This window comes from Ochlerotatus camptorhynchus, unplaced genomic scaffold (genome assembly GCF_037179485.1).
Source record: "Ochlerotatus camptorhynchus isolate MF236.1 unplaced genomic scaffold, CSIRO-AGI_Acam_v1.1 ptg000402l, whole genome shotgun sequence".
NCBI classification, from domain to species: Eukaryota; Metazoa; Arthropoda; class Insecta; order Diptera; family Culicidae; genus Ochlerotatus; species Ochlerotatus camptorhynchus.
In genome coordinates this window covers 93,190-118,082 of record NW_027040888.1, presented here as the reverse complement: position 1 = coordinate 118,082, position 24,893 = coordinate 93,190, and the positions used below count along the sequence as shown (strand labels likewise).

The window sequence follows — 24,893 nt, the reverse complement described above, 5'->3', positions numbered from 1 at the left end:
AAAAAGTAAGAGGTTGTATCCAAGACACGACCGTAGATTTGACGTAGGGGTAGGACTACGAAAGGTAGTTTTGATGTCACAGCAAAAGTAAAGTAAATTTAAATTGATTTCTTAACTCATTATGTCGGTGTCCATGTTGTCAATCCTGGACGATGTGTCTTGGGTACAAGGTCTTACTGAAAGTCTTTAGTTAACTCTTTTATCAGTCATTTGTGGTCCTGAAGAGGACCGATGGGTTGAAAGCTTGGAATCCAGCTTAGAACAATGCTGTGGAATTTTTTCACAGCCTCTGTTATTAAGAAAATATGGGAAAATTTCATTACATCAAAAAAGTAATCGATGATAATTTTAACTATCATGCCTATAATTGTGATTTTTAATAGTGACCTTTTGAAAATTGATAGTCGTAATTTTAACAGATTTGTAGAAAAATTTCCTAACGATTGGCGTATTAATTAAAATCCATCATCTCTGGCCACTTTCATGATGCAACCGACTTTGGTTTCTGAAATTGCACCCCCAATGTTGCCTTAAAAATACAGGGTAGGTTAGATTTAAACTTATGGGAACTGACACCCGATTGATGACATTGACAAGTCTCGCGTCACTTTTCAAATAGACCAATCTACATTGATCGATTCTCTTCATTGAATTTCTCTTGGCTGCATTCTTATTTCGATTGCATTTGCGGGCAGCCTTTCGTCGTGTACTGTAGAACAATTCACAATGCCACGCGCCAAAAGCACTGCTGCTACTGATGATGATGACCACTGGACAGCACAACTCACCACACGCGGTGATAAACATCGTTCGGTGAGACCGGAGTGAATTCGAATTTTGAATCCGTGTTAGGGAAAGCGCTTTTCGCAGTCAATCGGTAAACATTTTCATTATTATAGCAACTGTTGCACCTTCGTGCAATTTTCAATAGTGACATTTTGAAAATTGATAAAGTGTTCATTTTAGCTGATTTGTAGATGACATTCCAATTGATTGGCTTGTTTAGAATTAATATCCATTCTGCTATTGACAGAGCTATTAGCGGTCAAATCCTGACCACTTTTCGTAACGGTATTTTTTTTTTTTTTTTGAAATTGCACCGCCAATATGTTGCCGAACGACGTAATCATACGTCAAAAGGACCTCATCCGAATGATCTGTAATTAGTCACCCTCCATGTTTCATAAGCTTAAAACCAGTAGCTGTTCCAAGTTCACATTCTGTTTAAAGAAAATACTGAACTACCGAAACACCGTTCATCGACTTGATGTAAAAATCTAAATTTAAGCCTTGATTAAGGAGATAAACGCGATTAAACACTTCAAACTTCAAAGATTTAGGCGATTTAGGCCTTAATTAAAGACATCAACGCGTTTAAAAATGTCAAACCTCCAACCCCTCAAATTATGCCTCAATTAAGGAGATAAACGCGATTAAACTTTTTTTGTAAGGAAAATACGACTCAAATGAAAATGAGAATACGGCTGTATAATAGAAATCTTATTTTCCATCATCGAAGGGCTGAAAAAATAAATCAATAAACCCAGCCTGAACGAAGGCTGAAAAGTTAATCTATATGTGTCTCATCACCGAGGACCTAAAGATGAACTTAAATAGTTGTTGTTGTTGCTGTTTCCTTATTAAAGAAGCTTCTGATAAACTAAAATAATTAAAGATCCAATGGCACAAATGTTGTGCTGTTAATTCTAAAGCCGCATGATAATCTGATATGAATACCGATACTTCCATATCATTTTCATTGGCCAGAACCTTAATCACCGCTGCCAATCACACAATCCGATCAACGAACAACCAATCTGAACAAATTACAAAATCAAGAAATCAAGAACAATGATAACCAAGGAATCAAAAACGATCAACGAACCGAATGATAACGCTATGTCAGAAGTGGAAAGCAATAATAATATAATCTTCTTCCTTTTTTCATGACATGCAGCCCGTGTCGCACGGCTCACTCAGGGCGGTAGAAGGAAACGAGCAAATTGTTGACAAGCTGCTTCACGAAGTAAGGCCGAAGATGATACACGTGCACTGTACACAAACATCATCCTCTGGTCGAATGAAACCTCAGACCATTCAAAACAAAAGACCGAAATCGCTTTTTCGAATAATAGCTGCAACCGGATGACGGTTGTTTTGAAATCAAATGATTTTCCTCTCGAATACTGGATGAAACTTGTTATGAGAAGGGATAGGGCCTTCAGTTGAAATGCGTAATGCTCTCTGTAGAATGACTGTCATACTAAATGGAAATGCATATGGTATTGGTTCAGCCCCATAACGCAAATCATTCAAAACGATGATGTAAATAATTCTATCGAACGTCATTTGCTGATCTGAGCTGACAAGCATAGCTGACAAGCTGATCTGAGATGGAAGCATATGCATCGCTATCAGAGCTTTTACGAACAAAGGTAAAGGATGAAAACCAATGTTTGATACAAAACACCATAATTACCCATCTTCATGCCACGTACAACTGTAATGCCCAAGAACCAGTTGCCATCAATAACTTCGTTGGTACGAAGGTTGAATTGAACTGATTCTTTGACATAAATAGCAACACCGCCAGTGTGTCTAGAATGTGATAAACAAGCAGCAACAATATATCCCGGAATACTATACTGATCAAAAGCTTCAGTTTCTACAATATGAGTTTCAGATAATAAAACTAAAAGAGGACGTTTTTCCTCAACAATCTGACGTAATGCTACGTAGTTTGTTGACAACCCCGCAATATTCAAATATAAAAAATCGAATTGATTCACATTCCTAGAACTTGGCTGCTATTTATTGAAACGCAAGCTGCTTTTCTTCTGATCAAAAAGTCTTTTATAGAGCAAACATTCCGAGCTAAATGCGGCATGGTTGACGTCCAAGTTCATTTTTCGTTCTTTATTCATTTTCAAACAATTAATACATTTCAATACAGTTGACGTACACTCCGACGTTTTGTGTTGTTGGCTGCACCTAGAGCATCTATCACAATTTTTGCAATCCATGCTCTTGTGCCCAAATTCTCCACATTTGAAGCATCTCAGCACATTAATCGCGGGAACTATCGAGCACCGATCAAACCCTACATTTACTTTTTTCGCACATAACAAACATTTATAAGTTTCGACATCGACTTCAATTACAACACTAAACTTGTTATAAGTGAAGCGTGGATTTTCAAACATGTTCACTACTTTTACATCATTAATAGCGATGTCTTCATTTTGACTTTTTAAGTAGTCAATAAAGACATCGGAGGAAAACTGATCGCTCATGCCCACTATTTTCAATCTTGGCACCGAAGTGGGAACAACAGCACTATATTTTTCACCCAGATTGCTTTCAATACCATTTTTCACATCACTTACGTTTGCTCCTGTTGCACACTCAACAATAATGGAGCCATCTTTACCATTCCTAAAATTACTGATTTTGTGTGTTTTTGGATCCAACTGAGTTTTTAAAAACTTACGAGTATCTTCGCAAGGTTGTTTGGACTCTTTCGGATTAATCACAATGACTGGACGAGTCTTACGATTTTCTGGTTTGTTACTTTTACTATTACTGTTACTATTAGTTTTACTTTGACTAATACGACTATGTCTTTTTACAACATCCGCAAAACTCGCATTTTCTTGAAAAACAACATCATCATCATGATCACTATTACTAATTACTAATTTACGTTTTTTGCGTCTGGTATTTTTGTCCGATTCCGACTGAATCGTCCTAGATGAACTGCACGGATCATTCTTTACAGCTAATTGGTTTTCCGCATCAATTTTAAAAAATGAACTTTTCATATTATCCAATTTCTCACAAATCAAATTTTCAATACCATTTACATTTATTCTAATATCTGCCATCCCGCTTTTAACCGCGATGTCCACCTGAGCAGCAATGTGATCTCGCATGCCAGTGATCGAGTCAGAGAGTTGAAAAACCTTTTTCATCTCTTCCTCTATTCTTTTGACGCGCGAGATCAGATCATTCTGCTCGTCACAACTCTGATCTGATAGACAACTATCACACTTGAACAGAATATTTGCATTATCTGCTATAAGCCTGGCCGCAGTCTTAGTGAGTGCCGCACAAGCGAAATGGAACGTTCCATTGCACGGACCTACACACGTAACTGGGAGCCCACTCATAGCAATAGACTGCTCGCATACATTACACACATCCATTCTACCAAATTAAACGCTAACACTGTTAGCAGCAGACATATACAGGGGAGGAGAACACAAAATAAAATTTTACCGCCACAGCTCTCTACACAAATCAATAGCGCGCCGGGGGGAAAATCCAAAATTAAACAAAAACTAGTTGCTAGGCAACCTTTCCTCTACTTATCCTGTTAGAAAAACACCACGGGCACGCGTTGGAATAATCCTTTCGCGGCACACGCCACTATTTCACACAAAATTATTAATTTATTTTCACAGCACAACTCAACAAAAACACTACTTTGTACGCCATACTACAAGCAGATGAACGTAAGGTAAGAACGAAGCCAATTAAGAATGGGACCATGGAAGCCTAATCGCTCTAATTTGGCAACAGCAATCTTTTGCTTCATTTTATCAAACGCAGCAGAGAGATCCGTGTAGATAGCATCAAGTTGTTCGCCTTTGTCAAGCTCGCGAATTACAAAAGTTGTGTATTGCACGAGATTTGATGCAGTGGATCTCTTCTGCATAAATCCATGTTGTTCGGAGGCAACGTAACTGGAGCAAGTGTGTTTAAAATAATCCAAAACTATCAGCTCAAAAATTTTTGAAACTGCGCACAGAGCCGTTATGCCTCGATAATTAATTACTGACTGTTTATCGCCTTTCTTGAAGACAGGAAAAACAAAAGAATTTTTCCAGCCATCAGGGAAGATTCCAGAATTCAACGAGAGGTTGAATATGAATGCTAGTGGTTCGCTCAAGGCTCCTATACAGTTTTTAATCACCACAGATGGGCCTGCTGTTTGAACGTCATCTCTCGATAAAGGTGGATGAGATTCAACGACTGACCGTATGGGAGCCTCGTTGACGAAAATACTGCAGAAATGTGAATATGAATAATTGAATATATGAATATGAATAGATTCGCATAATGTTTTCATAATTAGAAAAACAATTTTTTTCAGCTAGTGAAGGGAAATAACCCTGCTTCTAACATTCGCTGCGTTGTTCATAAACAGAGGGTGATTGGAAATAAAACTAACATTCGTTGTAATAAATTTTTGATTTGCGTGTATAAATGTTCTTAGGGGCTGTTAATTAGCTACGTAGGCAATTAAAGGGGGAGGGGGTTGACAATTATGCACGGCCCATACAAATTTTAAAATTTGTGTACGCGAAGGGAGGGGGGTCCATAATCGTAATAAACTGTCTACGTAGTTAATGAACTGCCCCTTATACATGTGTACAAACGAGATTTCTAGCGTCCAAATTTACTTTCTTTTATTTAAGATAATCATATTTTTATCTATGATGTACATGGGTAAATGACTGTTACTTAGGTCATTTGGACTGCCTATAGCATGATTGGCAGGGATGCCAGATGATTTTTCAAAAGTCTGTATGAGTGTCAAAAAATATCTCTGTATTTGTCTGCACACTAGAAAAAATCGCCTTGTTGCTGACATGCATTTTGGCTATAAAATAGCTCGTTACACACTAAACTGAATAAATAAGCATGTTTGAACTTAAAAAAGTGCGTTTTTGTGTTTTTTTTCAATTTTTATTATTAGTAGTTTACGAAATCAAAACTTAAAAAGCATTTTGCTGTTTAAAATCACGAGATTTAAAAAGACTTTTTGAATTTTTGGTGCGCACAGTCTAAATCTACACATAAAAAAAAAAAGTTGTTGAATATTACATCCATACAGCTGCACAGAGATCATTTCGCCGGTTGTGTAATATTACGTTGTACGATGTACATCGATTTTGCGAACAAAATTACATCCATTGATGTAATATTGTATCTGCTTTTTGCTATTACATCATTATTTCATACATCAGCTTGAATTACGTTGATCGATATTATATTTTTTTGCTGTTGCTGTGTAAGATGCACGAGCAAGAGGGAAATAGATTATAGTGATGAACAAAATGGAGTCCTTTTTGATTGGGTCGTATGTAACATTTTTGTCAATCAGAGAGACGGGGTGTTTTGTTTTGGTGAACAAAAAATTCTTTCTATTTTCAATGAGATGGATAATTCTTTCAAAATTCTCACTAACTAACATCTCAGGAGTGTTGCTATTTACTGAGTAAGGTATTGATAGCGTTCCTGTTGAAAAATAAACGTTTTTTAACCAATCAATATTATACGACCTTTTGCATGTCGTGTTTTTACATTCGACCGTGCGCTTTTTAGCGGTTTAAAAATGTATTATTTATGAGTAATTACTCACGACAAGCGTTGTTATCATTTTATAGACCACCCGCTACCGTTTTACATTGAATATTTGCTAAATTTGCTCTTTCATTAGGAAAAAAACAACAGGTCTTCTGTACAGTTTTTACGCTTCTGTCAACTTTGTTACATACGACTATTGACAGCCCCATAGAAGCTAGGTGTCGTATGTAACATTGAGCTATGTTTTGGTCAGCTGGCACATACGTCGCATAGTATTTGATGAGAAAATGAAACAGAAATGAGGTAGTGGGCCCAAATTTTGTCTTCAGGAAGAGTAAGCAGATTAGTGTCTGGTAGCATTAAAATGTTAATTTGCTTACGTTTGTTACATACGACCCAATCAAAAAGGTCTCCAGAAATCTTTATTTGCCGTCGTTGTGTGCTAGAAAAGAGAAGACGATTAAACGTCAAAAAGGCCAGGTCCGTAATCAGTAAAACAAAATGTGCCAGGTGCTTGCACCTTTTAGAAACGTACCATAATCATAACAAGATGCACACACTCCAAAATAATTATGTTTATTTTATGTTAAGTTCCAGGAACCATTTGGTAAAAATCTGTACTAAATCTGTATTAAGTTTCAAATATCTGTATAATGTCTGCAGTCTGTATTGGGTCTGTACGAGACTTCAAAAATCTGTATAAATACAGACTCTCTGTTCCGCAATTTAGTGCCAACTGACCAAATGCAAGGAATGAACGCACGAAAAAAAAATAGACTAAAGTTACGCGAGCATTACGTCATGTGATCATTTTTAGTAAACACGGCACCGCTCAAACGTCAAATTGTTTCGTTAGTTCATTCCGTGCTTAGAGTTCTCTAGATGCACAAAAGTGTGCGTGAGTGTTGGATTTTATCTAGATCTATATTGGTTAATCACCGACGGACATCGAATGTGCAGGGAGGCAGCTTCCACACCAGCATATAGGATATCGCACCCATTCAACACACACGGGCCGGAACCTAGGCGAAATAGGTGACACACAAGGAAGAGGTGTTGAGGCGCGTTAAAGCCAACCCCGGTCTTTCGATCCGAGATGTGGCCAGAAGGTACAACGCAAACTTTCAAACAGTGTGGAACATCCTTGCCAGGGAAGGATACAAGTCGTACAAGCCAGTAAACATCCGAAACGGCACATGAAGCAGAATTCCGTGGCCAAAAAGCGTGCAAGGCTCTTGTACGACCGTGTTTTGACGAAACACAAGGGCTGCACTTTGGTCGATGCCTAAACATACGTCAAACTCGATTTTAAGCAGCTTCCCGGTCAAAAGTTTTGCATCGCGACTGGACGTGGGAATGTGCTGGGAAGATTCAAGTTCGTGTTTGCCAACAAGTTCACGAAGAAGGCCATGATTTGGCAAGCGATTCGCAGTTGTGGTCTGAAAACGGAACCATTCGTCACATCGTCGACGATGACATCCCATGTTTACATCGAAGAATGCCTGAAAAAGCGTGTATTGCCGTTCATCAAGCATAGGAGCAAAATCATCGTTTGGCTCGATTTGGCCAGCTGCCACTACTTCAAGGGAGTTCTGGAGTGGCACGCTGCCAACAAGATCGATTTTGTCCCCAAGCTAATAAATCCTCCGAATTACCCGGAATTTCGATCAATCGACCAATACTGGGCAAAATGCGCTGATTCCGTGTCCGTTTCCACTGTGCGGGCGCTGATGGGCTGCATCAAGAGGAAGGTTCGAGATTTCGTTCGAACTGGAGAAATGTAACCATCTGATGCTGTAACTTTGAAGTTTTATTAAAACTACTGTAAAGCAACCATTAATGGACTTTTTTACGTTTTACTACTTAGTCAGCCTTTAAATATGTTTAATCCAAACTTTCTACAAATCACAAACTTGTTGATGCTACAATTAAATATGTAAATCGGAAGATTATGGCTGTGAAAGTTCTTTACAACCATCAACGTTGATGACCTTTCCTCCTACAACAATCTTGTTAGGTGGTCATAAATTAATAAATGTTTCCATACCACAGCAGTCACAAAACATCCGACCGCCACCACGGCCAATGCAACAAGTAACAAAAAACGAACACAATTTCAAAACAAACTAAATTAACATTCTCGCTTCGCCACTTTCGTTTCCCATAAAATCAAGAAGATGCTCTTTTCCGCGAAACAACACACCCGGCATCAGAAGCGCGAGCGGGAAGAAGGAAGCAAGCCAATAAAAACATCCCGAGACAGTCACCATCATCGCGCAGGTTGAATATTTCCCAGACAAATGCCGTTGAAGTGGAAAACGAAGAAAAGAAGAAAAAAAAATAAACGGCCGATGCGATAAAAACCAGAAACATGTTCCTGTCCCGGTCCACTCCGGCGTGCCTCTGGGCCAACAACGGGAAGAGAACACATGTGATTGCAGCATCACCACCGCCGCAGTTTGTTGATTTTCGCGAATTTCACTTTCACTTGACGAGTCGCGCGAGTCACCACCCGGTGTCGTTCGTCCCATTACCTTGCGTCAGGTCAATATTTTGAAACGCTTAGCGAAATCGAAAACGCCAATTTTATGCATTCCTTGCCTCTCCCCAATGTGTGTACCTACCTATCTTCCGAAGTTCGATGATTAATAATTGAGGAGGTATAACAGTGCGTCGGCTTCGCCGGCGTTTCAAATTTACACCTCCAAAGATTTGAGCCTCGGCATATTGATGCCTGGAAGCGAAATAGCTAAATTGCTGATTGAGATACAGAAGAGAGGCGCTAATCCCGTCGCAGAGTGTTTAAGAGGTTTAGGTTTATTGAACGCGGATTAATGAATGAAGACTTTTGCTTGATTGTGGCAACTAAATGACGGCTTCAGGTTTTGCCGTTTCCCGATCGAGATATGATGCCATTTGATGATGACGAGAGTCGCTTTCACCTGTCAGAGGTTACACATTTGCGAAATCCAAGCGGTTTATCTTTAATTGCCCGTGGTAGAGGCATGTCTTTAAATTTGGCAAGAGATTTCGGATTTGCTGGTGGCATGGGGAGGATAAGATAGCCCAAAAATTGTACACAATCAACTGGCTGAAAGAATTTGAAACTCATGCCATTGGCTTCAGACATAAGAGGGGACCATCTCCTACGGAGATGAGCCCAGCGCCGTCATGTCAGAGTCAGAGTCGGAAGGGATTTTATAATCTAACAAGTCGGTGTCGGTGAAATAATAGGTCTGTTCCCATATATTAACTTTTCTATAAGATTCTGTACAGCAAAAAGCAAAAGTAAGTTCCCGTACTTTCTGCAGCATTTGGCCCAGCAACCTACAGCAAATGTAAAAAGCATGTACCGAAGAACCCCATTAGTTTAAATAGGTAAAATAACAAATAAATGGCGCTCCTTTAGAATTTGTTTAACTGACATCCCTATAGAGGTGCTCGATGGTGTTACGCACCAGTGTAGGGGTCCCAGGTAAACAAATTCTATATGAGCATCGTTAAATTGCGATCTTAGCTATTCAAAATAACGGGGTTCTACGGTCACAGGTTGATCGAGCAGATCACTTCTAGTTTAGACTTAACGGTGAATACATCGTGGAATGAAGATTGTGTGGTTGGAATCGGTGGATGAGAATGTGCGCGGAATGATGGTCATTAGACTGATGCAAAATTTGAAATTTTCGCTCCACAGTGCTCAAACGGTTTCAAATCAGGTCCTGATAAGCTTCCCAAAATTTAAACTCATTTGGTAAGAAACTGACTTGGCACAAACTATTCGAAGTTTATATGGAAATTACTATGGGAAAACCAAACTTTTTATTCATTGTCTTCTGCCCATTTTCCATATTTCTTTTTCGAAAATTTCTATAATTATTCTTACGGGAAATTTTCAAAGCTACAACTTTGCGGAATACCGTTTTTCAGCCAAATGTCAAATTAAATTGTTATTAATTGTTTAAGAGATTGATAATCTGTTGGCATGATCAAGCAGCTGTTCTGTGGGCAACACTGTATTCTGCAGTGTGACATAGTAGCCATGATATTTGTGCTCTATTCTTCGCGCCAGAAACACCAATGTTGCCTGCTGAACAGTTGAATGAGCATTATTATAAGACATCAGTGACTTGAATCATTAATAACTTTTGTTCCTTACATTTGATTGAAAAGTGGTTTTCAACAAAGTTGTAGCTGGGAAAAATTTCTACAATCCCTGCTATCATTTTTAAAAGCATGGTGATGTGGTGAATTGTTAGATACATAAGAACAAAAACATAAGTTTTACCAAAGTAATTCTCATATAAACATGAAATGGTTTGTGCCAAGTCAGTTTCTTACTAAAGTAGTTCAAATTTTGGGAGGCTAAGTAGGACCCAATTTGTAACCGTTTAAGCACTGTAGAGCGAAAATTTCAAATTTTGCATCAGTCTAATGGTCATACATGTCGATGTGTCGGTGAACATCATATAGAATGATTCGGGCCCGTCTGCCATATGCAGAATATATACGTTTTTAATCTGTTGGACGAGTGCCATGTCGTTTTCTCCCATTTCAAAATCATTTGCAGTTTGAATTCATAGTGTATAAATCCGCACCATTGGACAACGATCATGGTTGGATTTGGTGAGTTTGTTCCAGTTGAAAAACGTTCCTATACATTTGTTATCATCAGCTAATCCAAACACATACACTGTACACAAACATCATCCTCTGATCGAATGAAACCTCAGACCATTCAAAACAAATCACCGAAATCGCTTTTTCGAATGATACCTGCAACGGATGACGGTTGTTTTGAAATCAGATGATTTTCCTCTAGAATACAGGATGAAAATTGTTATGAGAAGGGATAGGGCCTTCAGTTGAAATGCGTAATGCTCTCTGTAGAATGACTGTCATACTAAATGGAAATGCATATGGTATTGGTTCAGCCCCATAACGCAAATCATTCAAAACGATGATGTAAATAATTCTATCGAACGTCATTTGCTGATCTGAGCTGACAAACGAGATGGAAGCATATGCATCGCTATCATTTGCTATCAAATTGCCAAGAAGTATGGAATTCTATGTCGACTGAAAAACGATTTAACTATTGCCAGTAAAATACAGCTATACAAATCAATCACCTCTCCTCATCTTGACTTTTGCCCTTCCATTTTATTTCTGGCCAATGCAACACAAATATCGAGATTACAGCGCTTGCAGAATAAAATAATGCGTTTGATTTTGAGATGTAATAGATTCACTTCCTCAACTTTGATGTTAGACGCCTAACAATGGTTGTCGGTGAAGCAAAGAATTGTATATTTGACTATGGTGTTCATTTTTAAAGTAGTTAACGGTTAGCTGCCTCGATATTTGTGTGATCGAATTGAAAGAGGAAGTGACTTTCATAGATATAATACTAGAAACGCGGTTGAAATAAGAACACCACATTTCTTGACTTGTGCTTCACAAAATTCATTATATTATAAAGGAATAAATGTTTTCAATTCGATGCCTAGACATATCAAACGTTTAGCAACACTTACCTACAGAATTTAAAAGACACTGCATTTCACACGTCAAAACTGTCTTTTGAACAGTTATCCAGTGATTTTTTTTTTATGAATTGACAAATTATGTATCTGGACGAAGTTATCTCTAACGGATTATTTTATATGGATAGCTGTCATAACGACTTTTTAATAATTATTGTAGCACTGTAAAAACTATTTCTGTTCGCCACGAGGGTGATGATGGATTTTTTATAGGGTAAATGTTGGCTTCGGCACCCATTGACTGTTTTCGGCAACCAAAATTTAAACGATAATTTCACTATGTTTTCCCATCAACACACTTCCCTGAATGTATTCAAACGATTCTTTAGTCTTTCAGCTTCAATCTGATTATATTTGTACGACCGAGCAATCCTATTATGCCAGATTTTTCTTCAAATGAAGTATACGCACTACAAAATGGGGTTGATTTCGAGTTGCCGATAATAGAACAGCTGGTTAACACGCAGTTCTAATGGGAAGGTTGCCGAAGAAAAAGAGGCTGCCGACAATAGTCACACTCACCTGAGAAGTTTGGAGCGTTGTAAAAACGTTTTCAAAACGTTTTGAAAAATTCTGTCGATTGGAATGGATAGAGAAGCAAGCAGCAGATGAATGTTAACAAACAGACACGTGATATATGTGCGTAACGCTGACAAAATGCTAATAGAAGTGCGGACGCTGCTTAGATTGACGAGAATACGTAAATTCCCCTATATGATTTTATAGTAGATTAATTAAAAAAAAAGTAGTCTACAAAGGTTTGAGCCTCGCGCGCGTATTACGGATATAGAGGACTGAATTTAACATCTGATAAAAAAAAAATGCAATTTTGAAGCTTATTTGGAAGATACCTTGAGTTAGTAGTAAGTTTTCTGGTAAATGTTAGGGGTTCGTGAGCATTCCTGACATTGCTGAAAATTATGATAGCATCAGATTGCGGGGTTGCTAGTGTAATTTGATGCTTTGTTGATTGTTCATTAACTCTTGATAGCTTGTAATACTTATGAATATTTTAGGTGGACAAAAAGGCGAACTAAGAGGTGGACGCCTGAGCTTTTCCACATTTATATCGCTGTGAAGCAACTGTAAACTTTAGAGGGAATCTATATCTGTAACTGAAACCAGTTCGATTTTGTTTGCCAACCTGGTTAATATGTCATATTCAATTATCTTAAAGATAAATCGTCCAGCTCAAACCTTTGTAGGGGTAAGAGGTGGGACCATCATCACCTCACCGGTCGTCAAATGTCAGTGAAAATAGGTGACCGTATTTCTCAGTCGTTTCCGGTTTCTTCTGGTGTACCCCAAGGTAGTCATATTGGACCATTCGTATTTCTGCTGTATTTGAATGACATTCACTATTCAATCAGGTGTCCGAAGCTATCTTATGCGAAGGATTTTAAACTGTATTTTGTCGTAAAGGATCGTAGTGATTCAGTTTTCCTTCAACAACAGCTGGACGTTTTTGCTACTTGGTGTCACAAGAATAGGATGGTATTTAATGCTTCCAAATGTTCCATCATCACTTTCTGCAGAAAAAAAAATCACCCACCTGCTTTACGTACAGCCTTCATGGTCAGACACTGAATCGGGAGACTACAGTCAAAGACTTAGGAGTCATGTTAGATTGTCAACTAAAGGGCGAACACGAAATTATTGCGACACCGAAAATGTCATGCCAATTTTCTTATAATGTTTAGAATCAAACCAAAATTTTAGGGTAGTTTTATACATATATTTACTTCAAAAATCAAAAGAAAAGTTAATCGATGGAGCCTTGAGTGTAAAATTCGCTTGATGCCCTCCATCAAAGTCTTTACAGTGTCATCCGGTACCAGTTTCTCAGTTTTTTTTTTCTATTTTCTTAACATGTCCTTCTCGTCTTTGACTGTCTTCTTGCTCTTCCGAAGTTCCCGCTTCATTATTGCCCAGTACTGCTCCACCGGGCGCAGCTCCGGACAGTTTGGCGGATTCATGTCCTTTGGAACAAAATGGACAGAATTGGCCTCATACCACTCCAGGACACTTTTAGAATAGTGGCATGATGCCAAATCTGGCCAAAATAGCGGAGCTTCGTCGTGCTGCTGCAAGAACGCCAAAAGGCGCTTCTCGAGGCACTCAGATTTGTAGATCTCGCCATTTACTGTGCCCTTTGTCACGAAAGGCTCACTCCTCAGTCCGCAAGAGCAGATGGCCTGCCAAATGAGATATTTGGAGGCGAACTTCGACATTTTCTTCTTCTTAAATTTGTCGTCCACATCGAACTTGCTCTTGCCGGTGAAAAACTCCAACCCCGGAATTTACTTAAAATCGGCTTTTATATACGTTTCGTCGTCCATCACACAGCAGCCATATTTTGTCAGCATCTTCTGGTAGAGCTTCCGTGCCCGAGTTTTAGCCGTCGATTGTTGCCGCTCATCGCGGTTTGGGAAGTTCTGTACCTTGTATGTATGTAGTCCAGCTCTCTTCTTTGCATTCTGGACGTAGCTCTGCGACATGCCGATCTTTTTAGCCAAATCACGGCTTGATACGTTGGGATTTGCTTTAATCATCCGCTTCACCTTTCCCTCCGTCTTTTTGTTCTCCGGTCCCGGTTTTCTTCCAGCTCCTTTGCCGTGGTCCAACGTCAACCGCTCCTGGAACCGCTTCAACACTCTGGAGACGGTTGAATGGTGAATGTTCAACATTTTTCCCAACTGCCGGTGCGACAGGTCAGGAAATTCCAGGTGTTTGGAAAGAATTTGTTCTCTCAACTCACGTTGGTTCACCTCCATTTTCGTTGAATCGAAAAACACGACTTCGAGTTTGACAGCATGTACACAATACACATCAATGAGAAAGTGTGCAAAATTTGGTTGATTTTTACCCAATGGTAAAAAAGTTATGCCCTGTTGAATGTGTCGCAATAATTTCGTGTTCGCCCTTTAACCTTCAAGGAGCATGTTTCATATGTCGCCAGTAAAGCATCTTCTCAGTTTGGCTTTATTTATCGCTTTACTAAAGATTTCAGAGACACTTCGTGCTTGAAAACGCTTTATTGTTCACTAGTCCGTTCGACACTGGAATACTGTTCAGTAGTTTGGGCGCCGTTTTACAACAATGTCACGAATCGACTTGAGTCTATTCAGAGGAGATTTGTTCGCTATGCTCTTCGTTGGCTGCCCTAGAGAGACCCTGTAAACCTCCCTAATTATGAAAATCGGTGTAACTTGCTGAGCCTACAACTTCTCAGTGTTCGCCGTGACGTCGCTAAGGCTGGCTTCATCGCCGATCTCCTGCGTTCGGACATTGACTGTAGTCCACATTTGCAACAGCTTAACAATAATATAAGACAAGTCAATTTGCGAACCCACTCTTTCTTTACGATCCCGACTTCTCGCTCAAACTATGGTGCAAACGAACCAATTACTAGCATGTGTAAAAATTTTAATAAATGTTATAACTTTTTTGACTTTAATGCTTCCCGTGCTAGCCTTAAGTATTTATTTTATAATGTTTTACCATCCTGATTAGGTAGAGATAAATGTTTCCTGATTTAGTTTAAGTATATATGTATCTGTAGGATTTTATGTTATCTGTTGATACGAAAAGAAGAGGTTTTCCGCCCACTTGAGAAGGGGCACGGTTGGTCCTTCTGAAGTGGGCTTTTCCCTTTCAAATAAATAAATAAATAAATAAATAAATCAATAAATTAGATAAAACAATGATAATAAGTACTTGTTAGTTACAAGAAGAGGTCGTGAAGTATGTGTTTGACACATAAAACCTGTCAATATTGCTATCAGTGCGAGACAATCAGCGATTTAACGATTCGTGATCGCTCACTCTGAGTGAACGCTCGCGAATCATAAGATCGCTGATTATGACGCTCTGAAAGCGAAATCGACAGGTTTCACATACTGTACACCCTCTCCTTGTTACTAACAATTACAAAATATTATTATATCATCTAATTATTTAATAATTCCAAAAAACATTGTTTTATGGCTAGTGAGTGGAAGTAACCCTGGTTAGAAGTTGACCTTGCAGACGATGCAATGATTTATAACCTTTTTTTATTCCGCGTTCTGAATATACTTTCACCTACACAAGCAAGCATTTGCCTTGATTTTTATGAATAACATGATAGAACGACGCACAAACTTGCCTCGATTCTCTCCAGCAGAAAAAGCAAACAAAGTCGAGTATGCGAGGAAATGAGCTCTTCTTGTTTGCTAATCATATCCCGAAGCATCGAGAGAGCAGTGGAGAAAGCACAGAACTTATTATCGTAACGTTCGTGGTTCGAGTCCCCCAGTTGGCAACCTTTTTTTACAACTAATTAATTTCACTCACTAATACACTCCACATTTATCTTTCTACATTTTCTTGCATTGGACCGCAGCTCGGTATATCGCATCCTCCATTCATGTGGTCTCGATTAACATCCTCCGATGATGAATCCCACATAATTGTAAGCGAATCTTTCATCCGGTTGGGTGTAAGAAAAGGGGTAGAATCCGATGAACTCTTTTGAGGTGCATTCAAAGTGTTTTTATGTTACTTCATACGCGAAGTTAGCGTTTTTCAGAGTTGGTTGGAAATGCTGACACGAAGCTTTAGTGTGATAATTTATTAGCTAGAGAATGATCTTAAGAAGAGGGTAGGTGGATAGTTCCGTTAGAGTACGGCAGTATGCAAATTGAATAGAAGTTGAAAATGAGCGAAGGGTCATTAATGCGACAGTTTTTGAAGTTAGACGCACATCTTTTGCCTAACCCGTACGATGTACGCGGAGACTTGAAGTATGTCTTCAAGTCTACAGGCAAACCAACCAACTCTGAAAAACGCTAACTTCGCGTATGAAGTAACATAAAAACACTTTGAATGTAACAACTCAAAGCGGGAGTAGCCGTCAACAATGCTGATGATGGTACAGCACGCAACAACCACCCTACTGCTATCTCTCTGAGATGACCACGTTGGTCATGACGAGAGGAGCAACACAATAGTTGGGTAAAGAAGAATTGCATTATAACACACCATCGACTGGGAATGCTCTCGCAAAACGTGGGGCTTTTGGTAGTGATGAAAAGTCGCTAGAACTATTCCACAGCCGCAGTCAGTTATGAGTAGAAGGAGGACGCACATCTTTTGCCTGTAGACTTGAAGACATACTTCAAGTCTCCGCGTACATCGTACGGGTTAGGCAAAAGATGTGCGTCTAACTTCAAAAACTGTCGCATTAATGACCCTTCGCTCATTTTCAACTTCTATTCAATTTTCTGGGAACTTCAAGAAAACTGTTTGATCTTCAGGAAAGTTTCATAAATTCTAGGATAATTTTTGGAACATTCAGCAGGTTCTTAAGGCTTCAAGAAATTCCAGAGAAGTTCAGGGAAGCTTAGACATTTTAAAGAAAGATCCGTAAAACGAGAGAGACATTTAGGAAAGTAGAACTTTAGGGCAGTTACAAAAGCTTCAGAGCAGTTTTCCATGCCAAATGACGAATCGATAAAACTAGACCTTTTCCGACAATACACGGCGATATTCAACATTCCGCTTTGGTAAATCATTTGAGCTAACAATTATCGTCAAGGCAAACCATGTCAATTGTCAGTGACGAATATGTGCAGAATTTTTTATAAGTTAGTTTTTTTGTATTGTGTATCAAGCTGGAGCTGCGTGAAAGCTTAGTTTTCAAGACTTGACCCATTTGAATAAATTTTGCTTATATCTTTGACAATACAGCAGAAGGACTAGCCTATGTTGGCAGCTTGGACTCTGGATTCCGTGTGTATTGTTTCAAGATAGTTTTGGAAAAAATGCTGTGACGTGTGCGCATAAATACATCCACGTAGTAAACAGATTGAATAAGTAAATCCGTTTCGAACGAAATATCTAAATTATGTAAGTTACAAAAATCGCGCGAATTCCGAAAGCCGTGCGAGACAACCGAAAAGAGAAAAAAAGGCTTATTATCATTTAAAGAGTGCCACCAACATAAATGTGATAGCCTATGTTGGCAAGTTGATTAATTTTGGTTTCCTCCCTAGATATTCTACACCCAACCGGTGGATGTAAGATTCGCTTACAATTATGTGGGATTCATCAACAGAGGATGTAAGTGGAGACCGCATGAACCGAGGATGCGATATACCTAGCTGCGGTCCGATGTAAGAAATTTGGAGACCGAAAAATGTGGAGTGTATTAGTGAGTGAAATTAATTATGTCGAAAAAAATAGAAAAAAGGTCGCCGACTGGACTCGAACCACGGACGTTCCGACTATCAGACCTGTGCTTTCTCCACTGCTCTCTCCATGCTTCTGAATAAAGATAGCCTAAAAGCAAACATGAAGCGCTCATTTTCTCGCATGCTCGACTTCGTATGCTTTTTCTGCTGGAGAGATTCGAGGCAAGGGTGTGCGTCGTTCTACAATGTTCTACAATGTGCGTCGTTCTACAAGCTTACTGGTATAGTCGAAAGCGTAGACGGAACATGAAATAAAAAAAGACAAAAACCATTACATCGCCTGCATGGTCAATTTCTAACATTCGTTGCGATGTTCATGAACAGAGGATGATAGGAACTGGAACTAACATTCATTGTAATAGATTTTTGGTTTGCGTGTACTTATTTACCACTGAGCTTTGTATCAAATTATTTAATTTAAAGAACGTATCAATCATTTCCAGATTTGCGACCGTACCGAACAAATTCTATACTACATAAGCTCAAAAGCGTTTGACAAGCTCTACTGAATTGCGTATCACTTCTGCGTAAGCTCCTTAGACGTACTAAACATCTAAATTACGTAAGATACGAAAATCGCGCAAGTTACCATGATTAAAGTTATCAATTGTCACATACCTCTACTTTTACTTGTTTCCTAAACTATTCCTCTCCTTGTTAATTTACTAAATGCTATTGGTTTGCTTGCGTTTTCTTATTGAAGTTCAAGACTACACGCAAACCAAAAATCTATTACAATGAATGTTAGTTCCAGTTCCTATCATCCTCTGTTCATGAACATCGCAACGAATGTTAGAAATTGACCATGCAGGCGATGTAATGGTTTTTTGTCTTTTTTTATTTCATGTTCCGTCTACGCTTTCGACTATACCAGTAAGCTTGTAGAACGACGCACATTGTAGAACATTGTAGAACGACGCACACACTTGTCTCGAATCTCTCCAGCAGAAAAAGCATACGAAGTCGAGCATGCGAGAAAATGAGCGCTTCATGTTTGCTTTTAGGCTATCTATATTCAGAAGCATGGAGAGAGCAGTGGAGAAAGAACAGGTCTGATAGTCGCAACGTCCGTGGTTCGAGTCCAGTCGGCGACCTTTTTTCTATTTTTTTCGACATAATTAATTTCACTCACTTATACACTCCACATTTTTCGGTCTCCAATTTTCTTACATCGGACCGCAGCTAGGTATATCGCATCCTCGGTTCATGCGGTCTCCACTTACATCCTCTGTTGATGAATCCCACATAATTGTAAGCGAATCTTACATCCACCGGTTGGGTGTAAATAGGACGATTTATTCTACAACTTTAAAGGTTTGCTGCCTCCCTAAGCGGAACCCCCGCATCCTAATTCTTTGTTAATATACCTAATGTTATAAGACTTTCTGAATTTTCTTATTTAAGTTCGTTTGATGATTATGATATCTCATTAGTCAATTTAATAAATAATTGAAATCTCTAATTCACGTGATCAATCATAACCAATGCTGTATTAAGTACCTGCACTTGTGCTTATAATCTAAAATAAACGTGTTTCAAGTACTTTTGATTTTGACCTATACCTATTTATTATACCTTTGTTCGACCCAAGTGACACCTTCAAGTGACTAAAATGCTTCATTTTGAAGTTAGTTTCCTAGCTGATTTTTAAATTATATAGGGTATATGCTCCAACTACGCTCACACGTTTCCACTATGTCGCACCACAAAAATACGGATGAGTATGTCACAATAGAAGCACGCCACAGTGGAAATCTCGAGCCATAGTTCAAACACTTATCCCAAATCAAAATGAAGCACATATAAGATTAGTTACAATTCCATGTACCAAAATGGAGTTTAACATTGTTCCCTGAGTAATACCTCAATGAAAACAACAATGAAAACAACAATGAAAGCTTGTCACGCAAATAGAAGGAGCACCGATGGGCACTTTCTGAAATATTTCAATAGTATAATTCCCTTGCAAACCCAAATAAATCTATCTGCGTAAAAATAAATAAAATAAGAGTGATTTGCGGCAAAACCCGCCAATATCGCACCCAACGTCAGTGCCTATACGTAATCGTACTACAACGCGGCTCTCAAACAAAGGAGTAACAAGTGTGATACTATCACTGCTGGACTAGATCTTTGGTTCTCTCATGCAGTGGTTTATCAGAGAGGGGAAGCTTAGTAATCCCCATTGCCTGCCCATAGTGCTATTCTATCGCGGCATGAGCCAGCAATGCCGGCCCTAAGCCTACCGTCTCCAACACTCCACTATAAAGCATGAAATTAAGCCAACAGCAAGGTGCAAAAACTAGCCATGGGGGGGGGGGGGAATTTTTATTAGTTAAATTTGAATCGAAATTAAATGACTTGAGCAAAACAATTACATGGAGCCGTTAAAGTGACCAAGCATCTACGTCCTCAACTGCCTGGATAACAATAATGTGACTCAGAATGCACGAAATTACATATTCTGTTACGGTTAATCTTTGCCTAAAATTAATGAGATTTTGACATAGGTTTTTGTTTTAGGATCAAGTCTATCAGTGTCTATGTGAATAACAATTTTGTCTATATCGCGCGAAAGCCTGTCAATGATGAAGAAAAATCTCAGAGCATTTCGGCCATTTTGGATTTTATAATTTCTTTCAAAATTACGTCTTGGTAATTTTTTAATAAATTGTAGCTCAAAAACGTCCCATATGATCGAAATGACATCTGCTACAAATTTGTTGAGAAAAATAAAGTCTTACTGGGAAAAACATACACGGTATTTTATAGTTCATTATTTTCAATAAAAATTTAAAAAAAGCGTGAAAAAGGATCATAAATTCGTGGAAAAAAGTGTTAAGCGTCGTTCTGCTAAAAGGCTAAGATTTACCAACTTGTTGAGAGAATGAGTTTAACGAGAAAAACTAAAAAGGGGAGGCGCTTTAGCTGGGTGGATACTGATATAATTTACGCAGTTCTAAAGAGTGTTCTCAATCGTGTCGTGAATTAATTCTTCAAGATCTTTAAACTACTCTGACAGTATAAACTTTGCGTAAAAATTCAGAACTTCCCTGAAGATCAGTCCCATGCCAAATAGCAAAATTGGCATAATTGTTTGCTATGAGCAATCATTCACATTTTCACATTCGTCCATTCGTAACTTTTTTTCAAAATGGCGTCCTTGACAGCTTTCAATGAATTGTAGCACGGAAACGTCACTTTTGATCGGAATGACCTCTTTTGTGTCAGACGTTGTGCTGTTGAGAAAATTATAGGCTTTATGTGAAAAATATACACGTTTTTTTTTATTTTGAGAAAAAATAAACAGCGGTGCCGGTGGTTTAGTAGTAAGCGTGATTGCCTCTCACCCCAGCAGGCCTGGGTTCAATACCATTCGGCGCCGCAGGGATGTTCTGAGGCATAATATCTCTGATTACGCCTCAACATCTCTGTTCAGGGAAGTAAAGCTATTGAACCCCGATTCATGAGCTGATGGTTCGATAGATAGGGTCCAGTTGTGGGAGCTACCTCACTAGCGTCGATAGTATTGGTGCTCAGCACGGAAAACAAATCAAGGAAAAAAAATATGCACTGCGACCTATCATTTATCGAACGTAATTTTTTTAATCTCTGCAAAAGTAATTCAAAATCCCTTTCAATCACTTACTAAAAATGTCCAGCAAAACATTAGCTACTGTATCACATTTTGTTTTGAATAGCACACACTCATCATCCAGAAAAAGTCCAGATCTAAAAAATACTCTTGCTTTTGTGCAGCACACTGAGTAGAATTTTTTAACCTCACACATTTAATAGATCAAAATGCCACAGAAACACCCAAGTGAAACATTGCATTCCATTCCAAAAATTTCAAAATTCTTATTCTTGAATTCTACCTTCAAATAGCATGATTCTAAACTCATAATCCATTTTAAGATCCTCATGAGAAGATATGGTAATGTAACGTTCGAATTAAAATTAAAAAATATAGTACGATTGCAATTCTGGATGCCAGAGAGCAACGATAACTGAAATGAGAAGCTGTCTCCAGCACTTGTCACTGCCTCTTAGATAAGAAAACTTTTAAGCACTAATGACGCTATGCTTCAAAAGGAATTATTTTTTTTATTTCATGCAATTTGTCAAACAGTCAAAAAGTTGACAGATCTTTTGATAGCATTCAACACTCCCTGAAGCATACCGCCATAAAAGTTGACCACCTCACTGGTCGTAACTTTACAACTAGTAAAATGTGCAAAAGATGTAATCTATCAAGCATGCATAATCAAACCAAACACTCACCGGTTGAAAAACGACTCCAGCAGGTAGGTGCTGTGAGGCAACGCCTCGATCAGGATATCCATCGGCAGTTCCGCTACGACCGAACGCAACACTGACGGACCCAGACGTCCCACTACGGTGGCTGCTTCGCGGTATTGGCGACCCTCCGACAGCAGCATCAACCGTCTGAGCACCTGCCGTGGACTGGTGAAGCCTTCGCGGCCATCGCGCGGGGGACCTCGTATTCGCTCGCGACTATCGGCCATGACTATCAGAGCACTTTCCGACAACAACACAAAATGTAATAACCGAAATTGAAACCCCTAACTATAGGCGCCACCGCCGAAGCCGGAGATGATGCAAACCTCACACTAACTGCGACTTCTTCTGCTGCAGCTGGTGCCGCAGATGGCTGCGAATCGCGCACTTATTGTCAATGGATTAAGGTGAAGGTCTCCGTCACGTTCGCTGCTGCCACTGGTCACAATCATCGCGCGCAGTTCCTTTCTCTGCGGACTGCGCCGTCGCCCACCTGCCCGAATTTATCAAACCCACCCGAACGCGCACTTGGTGGAAGTGTTAGGAAACGCAACAACGGTAACATCCGAAGGAAAATGGTAACTCAATGCACTTCGCGGCTCGGTTTAAAGACTTCACTTGTCCGGAGATTGCATCATTTAGTAACGTTCACCGTTCGCCATTGTTTTCCACTGACCCACAGAAGAAGACGCCGGCTAAGACAATTGATGCTGGGGTGCACTGGAATTTCTCAGCTTCTCACCCATATCTGGGTGCAAGATTCAATTTCTGTAACACTTTAATTTAAGTGTCATCAAAATTTTCGGTGATGGCTCAATTTTGTCCAACATCGGATTCCCCCGAGGGAATCTGTTTCGTGCTTGTAGCCCAATAACGGTTGGGTTTTCACGTCTATCTTTCCAGCGGCGTTGAAGTCACAATTTTGGTCAGTTCCACGCTTTGGCTGTAAATGAGAAGAGGAGAAGCAAAAGAAGGGAACAGATTAGTAAACAATAATAGGTGCGCATTGCGTTCGGATTGCGGTGTTGATTGGTGGTTGGTCGGGCGGCGGGGTCTTAAATTTATGACTTGGATAATTATGCAGTAGATATTAAGTACTAACTTCCATTGAAGGTGGGTTTTTGGGTTATTGGGTAAAATGAAGCCGTGGTCCTATCGGTTTCGGCAATAAATGCACGCTTTGGTGTGAAATTTGATTACTTTACTAGGCTACCATTGGTTAGTAATATCGGTATTGTCTTTTGAATGGGCCATAGTCCAGGCAGGAACAGTAGAATAAGTAAAATTTAAAAGTGGGGAGAAAATTCAGAAGATTTTTTAAGTCATTACTAAGCAAAAGTGAGAATAATTATTAGGGCATTCCAATTGAATTTTGGGGAGAAATTCAGCGGGAGGTCGAAGCCAAAAAAGGAGAAAACTTAATATTGGCTATGAATTGTAAAGAGGGTTACAAATGAATTAAGGAGAATTTTAAAAGAATTCTGAAAACCATTCCAAGGAAGTTGGGCTATAATTTCAGGAGAATTATTAGGAGAATTCGATGGAAGTTCTGAGCAAACATCTGAATTATATTTAAGATGTATACCAAAGGATTTCTGAGGAGTTTACTAAGGGAATTCTTAGCCTGAATATACCAATGCAATTCCTATGAGAATTTCATGGAAACTAAAAATGGAATTCCATGAGAGTTCTGAAGCATACACACTTCGAAAATCCTAATTTTACACGTGACGGAATCCATCTTTGACATAAAGGATGACACGTAAACAAACATGTCATGTAAAATTAAATGCTCTGAGACTGAAAAGTTTTTTACTCGACGAAACGTACGTTTGATTGAGCTGCATTTCGCGTCTATCATGACTTAATTTAATGTCAAAATTGACGCTCGTATATGTCAGTCTCAGAGCACCTAAATTTACATGAATTTTTCTAAGTGTGTACTGTGAGGAATTCCTGAGCAAACTTCAAAAGTAATTGAAGGAATGATTCGATCGAAATTTTGTAGAAATACTAATTAAATGCTGAGGAAAATTTCAAAAGATTCAGAAGCATACTGAGGGTAATTTTAAAGTAATTATTCTACAACTATTAGTAATTCGAAGTGAATTACAGAGCAAATTTCAAGAGTTTTCTTTAGGTAATTTCTAGAGTGAATTGTGAGTATTACCATAGAGAGTCGGAGTTCCAAGATCGATTTCTTAGACGATTTAAAAAAAAATCTTGAACAAATCCCAAAGTAATCCTGTGAAAGGTTCCAATATAAATCTGACTGAAATAAAAATTAAGATTCTGAGACTTCAGATTAGTTTTCACTTAAAAAACTGGCGATAGGGTAAATTATGGCTTCGGCACCCATTGACTGTTTTCGGCAACCGAAATTGAAACGTTAATTTCACTGTATTTTCCCATCAAAACTCTTCGCTGAATGTATTAAGCCGAT

The 24,893-nt window shown here is 38.9% G+C and overlaps 1 protein-coding gene across 1 annotated transcript in view; it reads right to left on the bottom strand.

Annotated features, from left to right (window-relative positions):
- Positions 1–23,352, bottom strand: part of LOC135710802 (uncharacterized) — a 69,830-nt gene extending 46,478 nt beyond the window's left edge. Inside the window, exon 1 of the mRNA XM_065233489.1 lies at positions 22,433–23,352. Coding sequence (XP_065089561.1) covers positions 22,433–22,677 — 245 coding nt within the window. The 5' untranslated portion in view covers positions 22,678–23,352. The remainder of the gene's footprint in view (positions 1–22,432) is intronic.
- Between the last annotated feature and the right edge of the window lie 1,541 nt (positions 23,353–24,893).